This window comes from Paralichthys olivaceus, chromosome 14 (genome assembly GCF_024713975.1).
Source record: "Paralichthys olivaceus isolate ysfri-2021 chromosome 14, ASM2471397v2, whole genome shotgun sequence".
Taxonomy (NCBI): Eukaryota; Metazoa; Chordata; class Actinopteri; order Pleuronectiformes; family Paralichthyidae; genus Paralichthys; species Paralichthys olivaceus.
In genome coordinates, this window is record NC_091106.1 from 20,853,527 (window position 1) to 20,866,495 (window position 12,969).

The window sequence follows — 12,969 nt, forward strand, 5'->3', positions numbered from 1 at the left end:
CGGCTCACAACCGGTCCCTGTGAACTTTGGAGACACTGTAGTGGAGATCTGCGTCCGTTCAGCAGATGGCAGTGATTCACAGGTGGAATGAGACACGAGCTGCACCACTATCGTCTGTTAACGGCTCAACAAACACTGTCATGGTCAGATTGCACTGATGTCACTCCAGGCTTAATGTGTGTTTGATGATCACAACTTGTAACTTCAACACAAACTAACGCCTTCATAGTTTTGCAGCTCACCTTATATTTGTTGAACACCTGCCTGGTAACATACACTCATCTTTTGTTATCCACATATATAAATAATAGAATGGAAGTCTTGCACATTTTGTGCTGTTCTGCAACAGTGATTGATTGCTTTTCTTAAATAACACCCCCCCCATTACCGTCAGGTGTACACGGTATTGGTGACTCGAGAGCTCGTCCTCCTGGCTGTGACCTTCACTGATGGGAAGCAGCAGCTGGACTATGAATGTCCGGTGTCCCTGAGTGCTTTTTATAGGCCCGTATCTATCAACCGCAGGTGAGACCACGAATGGGAAGATTTATGAGAAAATAATAACAGTAGATGCAAGAGCTGTCACCTCCTTTTATTATTTTAACAGCTTTATTTCTGTGACAGGTGTGTAGAATAAAAAGTAAAGTAAATTAGAGTAAAATACTTATAATTCATTATTGTGTGCAGTCTCTTAGCACTACAAATAGCCAATGATTCCCAAATAGAGCTATTTTAGATATTTGGTTAATTATAGCCTGTAAATTCTACAATATCCCAGTTGTAAAGATTCTGCATATCGTCTGTAATGGCTCAACCAACACTGTCAAGATCGAGCTGCTCCTTTTATTGATTTGCAGTGACCCAAAGCACACCATCTCCAGGCCTTACGCTGAGATGCTGACACGTAGATCAAAAGTCGACCCACTTAGCGACTGTCCTCTGGGAGACCGCTGGAAAGTCGTTGAGCGGGACCTTGACGGGGAGATGTCCACTGCTCCGGTCAAGTGCTTCTTTGTTTACCGAGGTAAAGCCCTGAAAGGTTTGTCTGAAGAGCAGCTGCTGCGGAGGAAAGGCTCCTTTTGGTTTGTGTTGTTAAAGGTCAGTGGGTGGAGTCGCTGTTGTTTGTGTTTAGAGCTGAGTTAAAAAAAAAAAGTGGGACAGAGAGGGGGAAGGTAGTTTGCAACCGTCACAAAGACACGTCACAGTAATTGATGATTAAAAAGTTGTTTGAATGACTCTGTTCTGTTTTACCTCTAATGAATATTCAGTGTAAACCTACGTGGTTTGAATTCTTGGTTCACTTGCCTGACCTCCTCATAGTCCTGATCACACTGCCTGCTGTCATGCAACATGATGTTACCACAGACACCTATCATGTAACGAAGGGGGATATTGTTACTTAACTAAGACCTTGTGTATCCAGCTGTCATGGCTAAAGGTTGGATTTAATATCAGGTCGTTATATCCAGCAGGCGTTTCTCTGCTTAGTCACATGTGTATTTGTGGTCAACAGGATGTTTTTCAGATTGTTTAATAAAACAAAACACAATTTGCACAATAGCTTGTATTGTATGTGTCATTTAAATGAATTATACTGGTTTTCTTGTTATGTTGTGAGGGACGACATCACAGACGTGGCGTTTTTATGTTTTCTTTTTAACAAAGGACGCGACAGTGTGATGAAAGTGTCTGAGCTGGGGTCACACGTTCTTGACTGCCCACACAGGCCCACAGGAGACCTGGATTCAAAGGTCAGCATGAAAGATTGAACAGCATCACTGCATCGCCACAATCACTGCTATCGACCTCCACTGCTCATCCTTTATTCACAAGTCAGGGCTCCCTTCACGGTGACAAGTGTCGGTTTAACTTCCAGAGTAAAAGTATCGTGTGTGTGTGTGTGTGTGTGTGTGTGTGTGTGTGTGTGTGTGTGTGTGTGTGATGTTATCTTGCTTTGCATTAGCAATGTTCAATACTGAAGTGTATCTGTATTGAATACACCATGTTTTGGTATGTATGGACTCCGAGCATGTGTTTTGGCTAAATTATTTAGCTTTACTTTCCCTGATTGATTTATTTTATTCTACATATTCAAAGTTTTTCCTATTTTACAGAATGCAGAAAAAAAATTCTGGGCAATATGTAAAAAAAAATCATTTCAATCTTCATTTGTCATGAATAAGCTTTCATCACATCTTGCATAACAGATCTTGTGGTAAATGAAAGTGGTCGTTCTGCAGCATGTCTTTCAGTGTTTGATCAAATTAAAATCCTGAAAGAACCGTCCTTATATAACTTACACAAGTTTTATAATTCTTGATCATTTTAGATAATGTGTGTTTTGACAAGATTATATCAAGACTATAAAAGTGAATCACCTGAGACAGTGTTTGCTAAAGTAGGATTTTACACAATATAGATGATATATTCATCACTCCTATCGGTACAACGCTCCTCATATCTGTTTACTTTACTGCTCGGTGGATACCTGTGTTCTTCGTCTGCTTCAGGTGCGTAACTGGGAGAAAAGACTACAAATGACAGCAGGAGAAGAGAATGTGGATAAACTGTGTGCCTCGGCCCAGCATCATCTGAAACTCTACCGACAGCACCTGCCAAAACCAGGCATGTAACACTACCATGGCCATCAGTGCAGGATCAGTAATTACATGGACGTCATCTGTCAAAGTGAATATAAATGTCACTATTACAAAATAAAGAAAGTTAGTATTGCCTGATAGTGGTGAATACAGCCAGCATGTTACAAATCATCCTTCTGATGGTTTTCTGCATTAGAATTTAATCATTTTAACAAAGAGCTTCCTTTGTGTTCTGCAGCAAAATAACAAAACTGTCTGTTGAGTATTTAAAAAACACGCTGGTCATGGACAGAAGAGTCTTTGGCACCGCAGCTCAGCTCCAGCCATTAAGAAATACATGAAAATGGGCTAGTTAGCGGTCGCCTCAGGAGCGCTCTCGTCTCCCTGACGTGCCAGCCACTCGAGTTACTGCTCGTCTTTTCTCAGCTACTTGTGCCGCGCTAATTGTTTGACGACTCTGAGAAATGACATTCAAGGCTGATCCCAGAGGACTGAATGAAAGTCACTGAGAAGTAACACCAGAGAAGGGGGGGGGCATAGGTTTTGAAATATTCACTGATATAGATGCTGTGGCATGAGTTCGTTCTGCCACATAGAGGCAGGGGAAGTTAAACTCCCTGAATATTTAATGCAGAGGATGCATGCAATCCTTCGTAAGGGAAAGAGAGAAGGCGGCCAAACAGGAGATTGTGTTATTCCTCATCACACACTGAATGCCTGAGAGAGCAGAAGTGTTTGAACTGTGGGAGAGTTTAATTTCAGAGTTAGACTTTAATGAGATTGTAACACAGAGAGGCAACCATATTGTTTGAGTTGCTGATTTTCTGTTCTGATGGTCACAACAGTCGGAAAGAAAATTCCAATTATGCAATAATTACAGGCGATACGCATGATAAAACTTATCTCAAATATTTCAATGTATTTTAAAGTTCCTAAACAAACTCACAAACCTGATGATGCGACATGTTTTAGCCTCATCACAGTCTGAGGCCTTTTGGAGCCACCCCCTAAACTCAACAGGAAATTCACCATTTTGAATTTATTGTGCAAATCAAATCCACGCTTCGTCTTTTGACTCATTCCTTCTAGGGAATTAATCTGATTAGTTTAAAATTTTGTGACTCTGACAATAGTAAATTAGAAAGCTTTTAAAATAAATATACAAAATATATTAGAAATGAACTGTTGTGTTCTAAATAACTGAGTTTTGTACATTTAAAAGCAAAGTACACTTGTTAGTTTCCAGATGAGAGATGAGACTTTCCAGGCTGCACAGTGTTTATTTTTCACCTCTCCACAGGGGACATGTTGCAGTACGAGGGCGGCCAGTCTCCTCTGCAGAGCCTGGAGCAGGCTGCTGTCCACTATGCATCAGCTATCAGACTCTGTTGGGTCTCGTACTGGAGGAGCAGCACTACGCCACAGAGACGTACGGCCTCCAGAGGAAGGTAGCAGATGTTATTGCACCTGAAATCTTGTGAAAGTAAAACTAATTCTTTAACAACTGTTAAAATAACAAGGCGATTGGTTTTATTATATTACCAGTTAAATAGTAATATTATTACAACTTGATAGATTGAATAGATTGAAGAGCGACACACCCTCTCACTGTCTTCTCCTGCGTCTCCAGGCGGACAGAGACAGAGATGAATTAAGCGACGCCAAATCAGCAGCACGACAAGATGAGGTCCTCGCAGTGTGTAAACTCCACGGTTTCCCCCACACACCCACGTTGGAGAACCAGCTTCGGGCCTTGGATAAAGAGTATCCGCTGCTCAGGGAGCAGGGACAGTCCAGCAGAGCCGACTATGTTCAGGCTCTCTACATGTGGCTGTCAAAGAAAACCGGCAAGGTCACTGTGTACTTTGATAAGTTTGCTGTACGTGCTCTGATGTGTGGCACCAGTGGATACCTAAAGATTGAATGATCGGATGCATTGTGATACAACTTTTTGTTGCATCATCATCAACATCTGCTCTTTTATAACTGAGAGGCCAGAGAAGATGAGCAGCTTTTACAATGTGCTCTGTCTCAGATCAGAGTCTCACACGCCAGGAGAGCGGCTGCATGATTAATGACTTGTCTGACAGGATGTATAACTATCCTCCCTTCTTGTAAACTGCTCATCCTGTTCACTGTCTCAGGATATTATAGCCACAGTTTACCAAATCTTTACAAACATATGACAAGCTTCGTACATTTTTATACACACAAATAATGTTTTAATTGCTGATCGCATAACTTTGAAACTGTCACTATCTTTCTACCTGAAGGTAGCAGCTTCAAAATGAATTTGATGGTTCCCTGACTTAGAGAGAATGCTGCTGCTTTCATTCCTACTCCTCACCCTGATCCTCTGTTCTTGTGAGATGTGTCAATTTTCAGAATCAAGTCGAGGAGTAAAGCTGAACTGTAGATGAGTTAAAAAGACTTAAGTCAATAAAAACCAGCGTTTATCTCTAATATTCAGCAGAAACTTTTAAAATATGAAGAATTCTAAACGGACTTTGAAGGATTTGTTAAAGCGGCAGCTCTTCTGGTTCAGGAAGCCGGGGATCATGGGTAATATCCACCATTCATTTGTGTTTCAGTTTAGTGGGATGACGCAGTCTGGGCTCAACACATTGATGACCTTGTTTTCCTCTACATGAAATTCACCTTATCTCTTAGACAGAGCCCGACAGAGTTCATCCCCCTGTGTGGCTGCAGAGGGCGCTGCTGCTCAGTTAATTACATGGTGTTGCTTTAAGTAATGCAAATTGAAGTAGATTGTTGTTTCCTGCTGTGACACTGTTCTGTTAAACTATTATTCATCATTAAATGGCAGATGAAGTTGAACTTCCTCGACCCTTGTTGCAGGAAAGTGGATCAGCTCTGCGGAACGAGGAGAACCAGAGCTCTGTCCACCGAGCTCTGATGAAATACCTGGACACCTGGTCTCTGAGTCCGGACAGCTGGGAGTACAACCTCCACGTAGGAAGGCTGCTGCTGCTGCTGCAGGGTCGGAGCAGAGAAGCCCTGCAGCATCTCCAGAGCGGCCTGGCACTGCGGCCCCTGCATCCTGCACTCAGGTCAGATCACAGAGTCAGCCATACTTATTATGTATTGTGAGGTGATATCATGTATTATATGGCATTTTGTGTCATTGTAACATCAGAGCATCTTTGATAAAACTCTCAACCAAATATTCTCTCCCCTGTAAACCTTAAAATATGTGTAGTCACCTTGTGAGACAAGGCCTGATCTGCTTTAATATGTTGAAACCACAGAGTTGGAGCTTCTCATCTCTTCTCTGATGCCTTCATCTTCTCAGATTCTTCACTGGGCTGGCTCTGCTGCAGCAGGAGCAGAAAGCCTCCGAGGACACAGAGAAGGAGGCTGCTCTGTTCTTACAACTGGGACTGGAGCACTTTGTCAGCCAGCGCTGCAGCAAGAGGTGCGTGTGTGTGTGTGTGTGTGTGGCGGAGGTGGATGCATTCAGCAAAGAGGGAGAGAGTGAGAGGGCTTGACTGTATCAGTAATGTACCAGGATGTTCTGTTTTAATCCTGCAGGAGTGAGAGTGAGAGCTCCAGGATTGTGAGAAAGATCATCAAAAACCACTCATACTCTTTTAAATAAAAAATATCTATGTCTAGATATGCACATTTTACAAACCACCATCTCTGAAGTAAGGCAAGAAAGTTTAGGTGAAGACTCAGAGATCGGATTCTTCACTGCCCTTCTTGTTTGTGTTTTTCTCTCCAGCTGGGTGGAGCAGGATCCATCAGAGACTCCAGCCTTAACACAGAGTTCCTGCGAGGCCTCCTCACCCTGGGCCAGCTGCAACAGAGGAACACACTGTCAGGAAAGGCCATGAGTGCTGAGCAGGTCTTTCACACGTATGTTACAAACCAGAACATACAAATCATTATAAGCCAGTTAAATAAGTGTTAAATCACTCCATGAAAACCATGTGGCTTCTCTGTTTCTGTGCTGGAATGCATATGCATGCTATCAGTGTAGCACTGCTCGCTGCCCAGAGTGTGAGTCGGTGTGTGTGTGTGTGTGGTGGAAGGGTGAGCGTGCAGCTGGAGTGGGTGCTGCTGGACGCTCACCTTGCTCTGCTGCAGAGGCTGGTCCAGCAGGGCGAGTGCCAGGACAAGGCCGTCAACGAGATGCAGTCCCAGGTGGCCAAAAGATGCCAGACCCTCACAGCTCTGATTCGCCTCACCTCCATCACCCCGTGTCAGGAGCTGCTGGACATGCAGGAGAGGGTGAGAGTGTCTCATCGAGCAAGTAAACATTCAAAATGTGTATTTTATCTGTTTATTTCTGTTTTGAAAAGTTAACAGTACCACAGATCTTCCAAATCTTTACTTTCTTTACTCGCCCTGTTGCTTTCTGCAGACATGCCAGCTGGCCGTGGTGACCACACCGCGGGACAGCCGTGCCTTGTGTCTTCTGGGTCTGGCTCAGCTGGCTCAATATGACAGCAACCCAAATTCAGAGAAGTCACGGGAAGCCATAACCGATGCCTGTCTCAGTTTCCAGGCCAGCATTGAGCTGGAAGACAAGACGCAGAGCGGGCAGCCACCTGAACAGCTGAGCAGTGAGTTTGTTGGTGTAGTAAAGCCTAGTTTAACTGTCTCTGGCTGTAAAGAAATGAACTACATTCACATTAATCATCCCATCTCTGCTCAGGACAAAAATGGTGGCAGGACCAGCAGAACTTTGAGGATGAGAAATCTTCCAAACAATCTAAAACACAACCAAAAGGAGTGAAAGGGTCCACAGACACCAGTGTGGCCAAGAGAGCAGCCAGGCGGGGCAGGGGGGGGGGGGCCTGGTCATGTCCGAGCAGCTGTAACCAAAGCTGCTGCTGCTGCTGTGACGCCCCCAGCCCCCATCAGGGGAGGGAAAGCTGGGCGACCCGCAGCCAGGTAAGCCACGCTGGCAGTCTGAGTCAAGCGCTGGACAAACCTGTTATGTGGCTGTTTGGTCACTTCTATTAATTCATGGATGATTTCCTCTGGATGAATGTGGTTTTCAGTGTTGCTTCACTTGCCAAGTACAAACACTGACACTTTCTGTTCAGCCTTCTTGGAAGCTTCACTGGAGGAGGGTTTAGGTCTGTTTTTGAATTTTGGAAATATTTGCAAATGTTAAAAAATTTGAGGAGTGCACTAAAATAATATAACCAAAACTACAAACAGTATAACAATGACATGTGATTTGCTGTATTCTCTGCATTAGCACAAATTAAATCTTTTCAATCTATTTCAGGGCTTCTGTGTTATGTTTTCTTTCCTGTAGGGGGAGAGCTGGAGCAGCAGCCAAGCCAGATGGATCAGCTAAACCCTCCAACAATTCCACTAAAGCTCAGCTCCCCGCCAACAAGTCTCAACAGGCCTGTTGCCCCGATGCTGTTGAGACAGCAGAGGGTAAAACAACAACAAAAAACTGACAGTGGCTTTCAAAGTCTTGTGAAAACAGGTGGAAAGAAATCTGGAAGATGAAGGTGTCTGATGTTCTTTATGTGTTGAGGAGGGATTTCAATCAGACGCCTGTTTTAAGGGGCATCTAAAAATGTATGTGTTTTATTCCTCTGTTTGTCAAAGAAGGTTTCTACTCTTCACGTCTGTAGTTTCAGAGCCTCCAGTGGGAGACAGAGTCGCTGTGTCCTGTCCAGTGAACCGCAGGTCTCATGTCTCTCGACTGGGTCTGGCCCTCTCTCCCTCTGCAGACACTCAGGACGAGGCAAAGCGGCTCTACCAAAAGGTCATCTCCATGGCACCAGGGGTCAGTTGTTATCTGTGACATTTAGATTTCACATATTTACTCAATAATAACGTCATTAACGTTACTTTTGTAAGGACAACCTCAATACGTTCATTATTCGTAGATATACTCACCTGCAGAAGTCTGGAGTTGATTTCCAAAGGTCCATGATGCTTATATTGAGCTTGTGCAGCTGCTTGAGCCGTCGGACCCTCAGGCTGCCGTGGAGCTTTGCTGCAGGTTTCCTCTCAAGCCTGTGGCCGAGCAGAGCTTCGACGATGCCTTCATCGCAGGAGAGATCGTCCGCATGCTGATGACGCTGGAGCAGTACAACCACCCGTGTTTGTAGGCAGCATAGAGAAATACATCAACATCTTAGATGGAAAGTCCATGACCAAGCTGCTGAGGAGTGTCTACGCGAGGATTCACGACCGACAGGAGGACGATCAGGACCTGCAGGACTTCTTCAGGTTCAAACTCTGGATATGATGATGCTTCTAACCTTTGAGATAATAACTTACTGCTCATATATATCATAATTATGTATTTCATTAAGAGTACACTGAGAAAATCTTTTTTTTCTCCAAAGCATATTTAATTTGAAAACAGAGTTCACATTAAAATGTCATATCAAAAGTGACAACTCAAACAATGGACAAACTAGGAAGGAAATTTTCATCAAATAAATACCCATCAATCCAAAGACCACCAGAGAAACTATTCAGCCTCTGGATAAAGGCAGTGATTTGAACAGTGTCTCTGTAGCTGCGTGTTTTCAGGCTGCACAGACCATCAGTGTTTGTTGCAGTCGACCGTCTCACACCACGTTGAGTTTGGTGACAATGAGCACACGGACAGACTGGTCGAACCCTGAGCACACACACAGGCCCTGCTTGTCAGGACTCCAGTCCAGGCTGGCGATTGGCTGCGTGGACAGAGTGGCGTTCTGTAAGAGGTTGACAGTGCCGGCCACGCCCACATCCATGCCGTCAGAGTCCTGCTTGCTTCTCTGAGCAGGATACTCACTGTCATCATCAAAACAAAAGGATTTTACAGTTTATGATAAATCTGAAAAACTTGATTCAAATGAAGTAGAATACAAACTGGATGGAGGACTTACTATTTCCACAGATGTACGTTTCCTGCTCCCCCTGCAGTCATGAAGACGTCTCTGTTCTGAGGTAAATGTCTCACCTGCCAGATGGTCGACTTATGAGCCTAAAATAAAGAAGAGGGATCATTTACTTTAGGAAACAATTAAATGAGTAATGGCAAAATGTGTAATGAGGGTCAAATAATGTGGCCTTACCATTGTGTAGTGTTTGTCAGGATTGTTTCATGAGCAGTTGTGACTCTTTCTATGATGTTGATTTAAACTGGAAACTCTTTAATGTCTGTCATTAATCGTTTTAATCGACTGTGTGATCTCCTCTATCTTTCCCTTGCCCTCACTTTCACAATGCTCCACCTTCTTTGTGTAAACTGGCCGACCTACATTACGTAAATCCCTTGTTTTGCCTTTCCGTTCATTGAGCAGCTCCAGGAAAATAAAACCTCCAACATTGAATTCTTCTTTCAGTTCAGTAGCTTTTGATGACGCAAAACTTAAAATAAATACAATAATTTGTTAAAAAATCAAATCTCTTGGCCACGATTAGAACTTTTCTGTAGAGATTCATTTATATCGTACTTTAGAGCAGAACTATCAAGTGGAACCTTATGGTTCACGGTTGGAGACAGTGATGTTCCACCTTTCGATGGCTCAGAAGAACTGGACAAATATTTAGAAAGCCGAGGCGTCTGATCTCTCAGTACCTGGTGAACACTGGGCTGGACTGTGCACTGACGCCAATTTAAGTGTGTTTCTCTTTCGTTTTCCCACAAAAAGCTGCACTCCTCTCTCCTCGCTGACCCTCTGTCGTTTTTGGCCCGGTGTCGCGAAGCCACGGAGAATGTTAGACAAACACGACTCCAAACTCTTCCAGCTGTGAAAACGGTCGAAACGACGTGTGCACCTAATTCCCTCTGTACCGTACGAATGTAAAAACAATAACGACGACACTAATCTTTTGACATTTTTCCACATATCGGAGCCAAACATCCGTCTGGCTCATTTCCCCTTGGGTCAATTACCTTTTCGGAAACGGAGGCAAAGCCCTTGGTGGGGTGCTGGGTCCTCATGTCGAAGACGTGGAATTTTCCCTCCAGCGATGTGGCCACCAGCTTGTTCATGTTGATGTCTTTCCTGTCGAACTCCACGCAGCATACCTGGTCATGAAGTAAAATAACAGTTACTCCCTGGGCATTTATCTCATGGCAATGGCTTCACTACATGTTTTTCTAGATACGGACATAATGACATTACATTCACGAGGTGATGAAAAAGAGCAGAGTATAAAAATCGAATCAGTGCAGTGCTTTGTGTGTGACATGTGGCGGGACCATGCATTAACCTTAGTTCAGTCTAAACGATGCTGGGAAGTCACTTCAGGTCTGTCCCTGATTCTATCCACTGTGCTGTTCAAGTGCTGGTTGCAGTGCAAAATAAATAATGTGTATTTGGACAGTTTATCCTAATAAAAACAGAAATTCAGAATTAGAGGACGACTCTTGTGCTTTAGAGCTGAGTTGGCGAATTCACACCGTCAGTTTGAGTTCCTTTTTTTTCCTGAAGAGTTTGTAACTTTTGTCCTTTGAGCCAATGTTTCAGCCCAGCTTTACAAAAATCACATGCAACAGCGGCTGTCACGGATGTAATTAAGGATTTATCGTGTCAGCACAAACCGTACCCCATTTTTAATGTTGGTTTCCCACCGGAGGGACATGTTCCGCAGGTCGAAGAGTTTGATGTCCCCGTTGTCGTAGCCAGCGCACACGCAGCGGTCCTGATCGTTGAAGGTGTGACCTGTAATGAAAGAGTCAATAACACTTTAGTTTTCTTTTGTTTTTCCTCTGCACAACCTGAACAAACTTCTTATGCACGGAGGCCATAGATAAACCTCTGCTGAACCTTTGAGGATGTTTCCATGTGCACTAAGAAAGCAGGTATCTGAAACTGGACTGGACAGAGGTGGTTTTATAAAACCTGTGGATGTTGGTTCTTTTGTTTTACTCACCAAATGCAACCGTCCAGCAGTCCCTCTTGGTTTCTCCTTCCACAGGCTCCATGTTGGCTACAGGTGAATCTTTCTGTCTGGGATCCCAAACCTTCACTGTCCCTGAAACACCCAAAGAAAAGAAAAAAACATTATGTTTTAGCTTAACTCAAACATGAATTAATTAGATTTTAAACATTCAACCTGGGATCTAATATTTGTATTCATCAAGATTGAAATTTAAAAAACATCAAACCATCTCTGCTTCCAGTGACTATCTCAGGTGCACCGTCACCGATCCCCAGGCCACCGACACCATCGATGCTATTCACTATTTCTTTATGGGCCTTGACGCTGTACACAGGCACTTCAGGCACCTCCAGATTCCTGCAGACAACAGAGGCGTCTGACTTAAAACAGGGTCAGTGTGAACTCACATCCCACTCAGCCAGACATCACACTCGATTGTGTGTCATCAATAAATGTGGTTAAAGTACCATATATTGAGACTTCCATCAAAATCTCCAGTGGCTATGTGTCTTTGTTGAAGAGAGGAAGCCCCAAATGTCGCACACTTTATGGGCTTAGGTTTCTCCACCTTAACATAAAAGAGTTTGTTAGTTAGACAGCAGGAGAAAAGAAAAACATTTTTTTATTTTTTTACCCTTGTGCAGTGTGTTAGTGACAAATGAATAAGTATGAGAGAAATTTGACATGATATATGATACACAATAAAGTACTACGATATACAGTAAAGTATACAAATATAATAAAAGAAAGGATGAGCCTATAAACAAGAGACTAAATACAAGAGATTCAAACTATGAATAAGAGACATGTGTGTAAAGATGCAGCAGTCGTTTGTAATGAGGTCGGGAGGAATATGAACATGTCAAAATAAAAAATGAATACAAGATGTGCAGGTTCACAGTTATTACAGGAGGAAGTTTTGACGTGGACAGAAACTCCACAGCTCAGGGTTGTGAGAGTTGTTCAGAGTTATTGTATAAAGTGTTCTGACATCATCTGCAGTTAAAAACAACAACTATAAGAATAAGAATAAGATGAAGGAGTTTTCAACACATAAAATCTATTTCATCTTCAGTCACTGCTGCTGTTGTGTTTTCCTGTTACTATGGAGACAACTGTCTCTGGACTAACGTTGTTACTATGGAGACTTTTCTAGAAACCTGAGTGAACCCGGACACATTCTGGTGTGTGTCTGAAGACATTGAGAGACATTAGGAGACACTAGGAGACATTTAGAGACACTAGGAGACATGAGGAGTGAGCCCACCTCCCGGACGAGCTGAGCCTCTCCGTGCTGAACCTCGTAGATCTGCAGGACTCCGGTTCCTCGGGCTAAGTTTCCCACGCAGACGAACTTGGCGCTGCTCGGGATCCATTTGGTGTCGAACACGGTGTAGTTCAGACTTTTCTGAATGTGCGCGACGATCTGAGGCTTCGACAGAGGCGACGACATGTGAGCTGGGTCTGAAGACTCCAGAGAGTCGGT

At 43.5% G+C, this 12,969-nt stretch overlaps 3 protein-coding genes across 4 annotated transcripts; 2 read left to right on the plus strand and 1 right to left on the minus strand.

Annotated features, from left to right (window-relative positions):
* The first annotated feature begins 3,276 nt into the window (after positions 1-3,276).
* On the plus strand, positions 3,277-6,416 carry LOC138413637 (uncharacterized). The gene is made up of 3 exons (XM_069538757.1): positions 3,277-4,048; positions 4,231-4,452; positions 5,460-6,416. The coding sequence occupies exons 1-3, from the start codon at positions 3,854-3,856 to the stop codon at positions 5,709-5,711; spliced, it is 669 nt and encodes a 222-aa protein (XP_069394858.1). The 5' UTR covers positions 3,277-3,853; the 3' UTR covers positions 5,712-6,416.
* A 41-nt stretch (positions 6,417-6,457) lies between these two features.
* On the plus strand, positions 6,458-9,282 carry LOC138413636 (uncharacterized). Its single transcript, XM_069538756.1, has 4 exons — positions 6,458-6,854; positions 6,988-7,189; positions 7,282-8,379; positions 8,483-9,282. The coding sequence occupies exons 1-3, from the start codon at positions 6,543-6,545 to the stop codon at positions 7,590-7,592; spliced, it is 825 nt and encodes a 274-aa protein (XP_069394857.1). The 5' UTR covers positions 6,458-6,542; the 3' UTR covers positions 7,593-8,379; positions 8,483-9,282.
* Positions 8,932-12,936, minus strand: dnaaf10 (dynein axonemal assembly factor 10). Of its 2 annotated transcripts, XM_020097541.2 has the most exons (8): positions 12,751-12,936; positions 11,951-12,051; positions 11,710-11,840; positions 11,475-11,576; positions 11,148-11,263; positions 10,492-10,626; positions 9,479-9,576; positions 8,932-9,383 (listed from the first exon to the last, which is right to left on the minus strand). In XM_020097541.2, exons 1-8 carry the CDS (start codon positions 12,934-12,936, stop codon positions 9,176-9,178), a joined length of 1,077 nt encoding a protein of 358 aa, XP_019953100.1. In that variant the 3' UTR covers positions 8,932-9,175. The 2 variants fall into 2 exon arrangements, with proteins under 2 accessions (XP_019953100.1, XP_069394856.1); XM_069538755.1 differs by lacking the exon at positions 8,932-9,383 and having other exon boundaries at positions 9,478-9,576.
* Between the last annotated feature and the right edge of the window lie 33 nt (positions 12,937-12,969).

Coding starts and splice junctions, on each gene's coding strand:
- LOC138413637 (XM_069538757.1), top strand. CDS start 3,854: ATGAGACTTTCCAGGCTGCACAGTGTTTATTTTTCACCTCTCCACAGG. Junction 4,049..4,230: donor CGTACGGCCTCCAGAGGAAG/GTAGCAGATGTT, acceptor CTGCGTCTCCAG/GCGGACAGAGACAGAGATGA. Junction 4,453..5,459: donor TGTCAAAGAAAACCGGCAAG/GTCACTGTGTAC, acceptor CCCTTGTTGCAG/GAAAGTGGATCAGCTCTGCG.
- LOC138413636 (XM_069538756.1), top strand. CDS start 6,543: ATGAAAACCATGTGGCTTCTCTGTTTCTGTGCTGGAATGCATATGCAT. Junction 6,855..6,987: donor TGCTGGACATGCAGGAGAGG/GTGAGAGTGTCT, acceptor TGCTTTCTGCAG/ACATGCCAGCTGGCCGTGGT. Junction 7,190..7,281: donor GCCACCTGAACAGCTGAGCA/GTGAGTTTGTTG, acceptor ATCTCTGCTCAG/GACAAAAATGGTGGCAGGAC.
- dnaaf10 (XM_020097541.2), bottom strand. CDS start 12,936: ATGTCGTCGCCTCTGTCGAAGCCTCAGATCGTCGCGCACATTCAGAAA. Junction 11,841..11,950: donor GATGGAAGTCTCAATATATG/GTACTTTAACCA, acceptor TGTTGTCTGCAG/GAATCTGGAGGTGCCTGAAG. Junction 10,627..11,147: donor AAACCAACATTAAAAATGGG/GTACGGTTTGTG, acceptor CTTCATGACCAG/GTATGCTGCGTGGAGTTCGA.